The sequence below is a fragment of the Cicer arietinum genome, chromosome 5, assembly GCF_000331145.2.
Source record: "Cicer arietinum cultivar CDC Frontier isolate Library 1 chromosome 5, Cicar.CDCFrontier_v2.0, whole genome shotgun sequence".
Lineage (NCBI taxonomy): Eukaryota > Viridiplantae > Streptophyta > Magnoliopsida > Fabales > Fabaceae > Cicer > Cicer arietinum.
In genome coordinates this window covers 21992686-21997484 of record NC_021164.2, presented here as the reverse complement: position 1 = coordinate 21997484, position 4799 = coordinate 21992686, and the positions used below count along the sequence as shown (strand labels likewise).

The following is a 4799-nucleotide window of genomic DNA, read 5'->3' as shown; positions in this document are numbered from 1 at the left end:
ATTGGATTAACATTTAGGTCATTTTTGTCCTCCCTAGGATTATTCAAGTCCAATTAGATTTTTTAACCAATCTTGTGCATCCAATAAGTTCATTTGTGTCATTGGATTAACATTTAGGTCATTTTTGTCCTCCCTAGGATTATTCAAGTCCAATTAGATTTTTTAACCAATCTTGTGCATCCAATAAGTTCATTTGTGTCATTGGATTAACATTTAGGTCATTTTTGTCCTCCCTAGGATTATTCAAGTCCAATTAGATTTTTTAACCAATCTTGTGCATCCAATAAGTTCATTTGTGTCATTGGATTAATATTAAGGTAATATCGTCCACCATAGGCTTATTCTTGTCCAATTTGGGTTTTTAACCAATCTTGTGCATCCAATAGGTGTGTTTTTATCATTGGATTAACATTTAGGTCATTTTCATCCTCCTTAGGGTTATTGAAGACCAATTAGGGTTTTTAACCAATCTAGGGCATCCAATAAGTTCATTTGTGTCATTGGATTAACATTTAGGTCATTTTTATCCTCCTTAAACTTATTGTATTCCAATTAGGGTTTTTAACCAATTTTGTGCATCCAATAGGTGTGTGTGTGTCATTGGATTAGCATTTAGCTCATTTTCTTCCTCCTTAGGCTTATTCTAGTCCAATTTGGGATCTTTACCAAGTTTATGCATTAAATAGGTATGTTTGTGGCATTGGATTAACATTTAGGTCATTTTTATCCTCCCTAGGCTTATTCTAGTCCAATTTCAATTCTTAACCAATCTTGTGAATCCAATAAGTTAATTTTTGTCATTGGATTTACATTTAGGTGATTTTCGTCCTACCTAGGCTTGTTCTAGTCCAATTAGGGTTGTTAGTGTCATTGGATTAATTTTTGGGTCATTTTCGTCCTCTCTAGGCTTAATCTTGTCCAATTAGGGTTTTAACCAATCTTGTACAATCCAATAGGTGTGTTTGTGTCATTGGATTAACATTTAGAGAATTTTCGTCCTCCTTGGGCTAATTATAGTCCAGTTAGGGTTTTTACTCAATCTTGGGCATACAATAGCTGTGCTGTTTCATAGGATTAACATTTAGGTCATTTTCGTCATACCTAGCCTTGTCTTAGTCCCATTAGTGGTTTTAACCAATCTTTTGCATCCAATAGGTGTGTTAGTGTCATTCGATTAACTTTTGGGTCATTTTTGTCCTCTCTAGGCTTATTCTTGTCCAATTAGGGTTTTTAACCTATCTTGTGCATCAAATAGGTATGTATGTGTCATTGGATTAACATTTAGGTCATTTTCAACCCCTTAGGCTTATTCTAATACAATTAGGGTTTTTAACCAATCTAGTGCATCCATTAAGTTCATTTGTGTCATTAGATTAGCATTTTGGTCATTTTCATCCTTCCAAGGCTTATTCAAGTCCAATTAGGGTTTTCAACTAATCATGGGCATACAATAGGTGTGTTTGTGTCATATGATTAACTTTTAGGTCATTTTCGTCCAACCTAGGCTTGTTCTAGTGTTATTAGGGGTTTTGAACCAAACTTGTGCTTCCAATAGGTGTGTTTGTGTCATTGGATTAACTTTTAGGTCATTTTTGTCCTCCCTATGCTTATTCTAGTCCAATTAGGTATTTTAACCAATCTTGTGCATCCAATAAGTTCATTTGTGATATTGAATGAGCATTTAGGTAATATTGTCTTTCCTAGGCTTATTCTTGTCCAATTTGGGTTGTTAACCATGTAAGACATGTGCTTCCCTAATCATGTTTTTGATTTAATTCCCAAACATACAATACATATGAATTATTTGATTGATCTAATTATCTGAATTGAGAAACATTTCAGGCAAACAAGCAAACACTATACACTTGGAACAGAAGCTTGGAACTCAAGGAATCAACCAAAATTGGAGGATGTGCTTGAGAAGGATGCAAATATGTATAGTGTGATTAGTGGTTATAGTAGTTATTTTAGTTGACTAATCACTATGGTTTCATACTTAAGTATTTGCCAAAGAAAGTAAATCAATCAACTGATAAGTAAATTGATGAATCAATTGTGCAATCGATTGTCTGACTTAGAACAAAGGTTTTTACTAAGTAAATCGATTACTTAAAAGCTTTTAGTGAAACCTGAGTTCTGGGTTTAATCCAATCAATTGGACAATCGATTGGGACATCAATTGAGTAATCGATTTTGTGATTCACAGAACCAACCACTTACTGAATCAATCGATAGGCAAATCGATTGTTAAAAAGTTTTTCATCTGGAATGTGTTCTGTGATCAACCAAATCGAATGGACAATCAATTGAATTAAGTTTCTTAAACTGCAAGTTTTGTGGCAATCGATTAGGTAATCGATTGAAAGAATGAACTGGTTAATCATTAATCAGAAACATGGTGCATAATCGATTGGCACATCGATTTCAACCAAAATTACTGAATCAATCGATTGGCAAATCGATTGTGAAAAAGTTTTTCATCTGGAATGTGTTCTGTGATCAACCAAATCGAATGGACAATCAATTGAATTAAGTTTCTTAAACTGCAAGTTTTGTGGCAATCGATTAGGTAATCGATTGAAAGAATGAACTGGTTAATCATTAATCAGAAACATGGTGCATAATCGATTGGCACATCGATTTCAACCAAAATAGCTGAGCTACTATAACAAGCCAAATCGATTGGCAAATCGATTGGATTAAAACATTGGAGTCACTGTGACCAATCAAGTTGATTGGATTAAAACATTGGAGTCACTGTGACCAGCCAAGTCGATTGCATTAAAATTTCTGAGTCACTGTGATCAGCCAAATCGATTTACAAATCGATTGAACTAAATGTTTGAGTTACAGGAAGAATTCAACTCATTGCCAAATCGATTATGACTATGAATATACGTCGACTGAGCAATCGATTGTTTTGATCTCGTTGTTTGAACAAAACACCCATAATCGATTACTCAATCGATTCTGATATACTCATAGTATCAGTTTCTGATTTATGCATTAAAAGAATCGATTGGCAAATCGATTCATGCTTATATGTTTCAAGGTTCAAGAAAAACAAGAAACGCGATAATCGATTGGGCAATCGATTAAGCTGTTTTTAAACTTTTATAAAATCGATTGAGAAATCGATTATCCTGATGTTTTTCTGAATATATATAAGATGATTCAATCACATTTTAAAAAAACAAATACACTACACTTGAAACAATTATTTCATTACACGTTTTCACAATACAGAAACCAGGAAAAACACTTTGAAAGAAATAATTGTTACCACACACAAAATACTCATTTGGGAAATCCTTTTTGTGTGAAATTCATATTGTGATTGAGTCATCATCATTTGTCCTCTTTATTATCTTTTCTGTAAAAACAATCTGTAAAGAAAGTTCTGGAAATCCAGTAGTGTAAACTGGTGACTATCTTTGTTGGTGCGTGTGTTCATCAAGAAGAAGTCTCATCTTGATCTCGTGAGAGTTTGGCGAGTAACTCCAGGGATAAGGTGGCATTGTAATAGAAGCGAGTGAGTTGGATAGATAGGCCATGTGTGAGCTGGAAAATCTATAAAACGTACTCAAGTCGATTTTATTGGAAAGGCTGAAATCTGGTTTAAATTTCAGGACTGGATGTAGGCTATCAAACAGATAGCCGAACCAGTATAAATCCTGGTGCACGATTTTCTTATCTTTTTCTCTTTATTTTGATATTGCTTGAATGCTTATTCTTGAATGTTTGTATCTGTGAATTTCTGTCTTGATTAATATTCTGAATAAGCATTGCATATGTACTCTTATATTGATAATTCATGCAATTGTGAATCTTTGTTCCTGAATAAATTCTGCAACCGATCATTGTTAATCTGATTAATAATCTTGTAGAATTAGTAAAGACATTTCTCATATAGTTTTTTAACAAATAGAGGCCATAATTTCCCACAATTGCCATCGAGAGCCTGATCTTTTTAGAGTAACTCTCTTAAAAGAAAATGACCTCTGTAGAATTTCTGGGAGAAAGTGCATCCTTGGCCAGGCCCCCTGCATTTAATGGGGCTGCCTACATGTATTGGAAAGAGAGGATGTTAATTTTTCTTGAAGCATGTAGTCTAGATATACTAGAAGCAGTAATAGATGGTCCCTATGTGCCAACCATAGCTGGCACAGGTGATTCATCAATCCCAAAACCCAGATCAGATTGGTCTGAGGATGACAAGAAAAAGGTTGGATACAATGCTAAGGCTAAAAACATTATTACCTCTGCTTTAAGCGCTGACGAATTTTTCAGGGTGTCTAACTGCAAAACTGCCAAGGAGATTTGGGACACATTGCAACAAACGCATGAAGGAACAACAGATGTAAAAAGGACCCGAATCAACACGCTAATTCATGAGTATGAGCTGTTCAACATGAAGAAAGGGGAGTCTGTTAATGATATGCAGACAAGATTTACTCACATAGTCAGTAATCTAAATGCTCTTGGTAAGGTGATTGACAATGAGTAGCAAATCAGCAAAGTGATGAGGTGCTTGACCAGAGAGTGGCATCCAAAGATCACTACCATAGCAGAATCAAAAGACCTTGGTAGCATGTCAATTGCCACACTATTTGGAAAACTAAGAGAGCATGAGATGGAACTGCATAGACTAAGTGAGGTTGAACAGACTGACAGAAAAAGAAAAGGGCTATCTCTTAAAGCCCAAGCACATCAAATAAAGTCCGAACAAGAGACCTGCACTGACGATTCAAATAGTGAGACCGATGAAGATTCAGAAATTGGATTACTTCTCAGAAAAT

General features: G+C 34.8%; 1 protein-coding gene across 1 annotated transcript; it reads left to right on the top strand.

Moving 5' to 3' along the window:
* The first annotated feature begins 3994 nt into the window (after nucleotides 1-3994).
* Nucleotides 3995-4507, top strand: LOC140920386 (uncharacterized). The gene is made up of 2 exons (XM_073368656.1): nucleotides 3995-4203; nucleotides 4291-4507. Exons 1-2 carry the CDS (start codon nucleotides 3995-3997, stop codon nucleotides 4505-4507), a joined length of 426 nt encoding a protein of 141 aa, XP_073224757.1.
* Nucleotides 4508-4799: the final 292 nt, after the last annotated feature.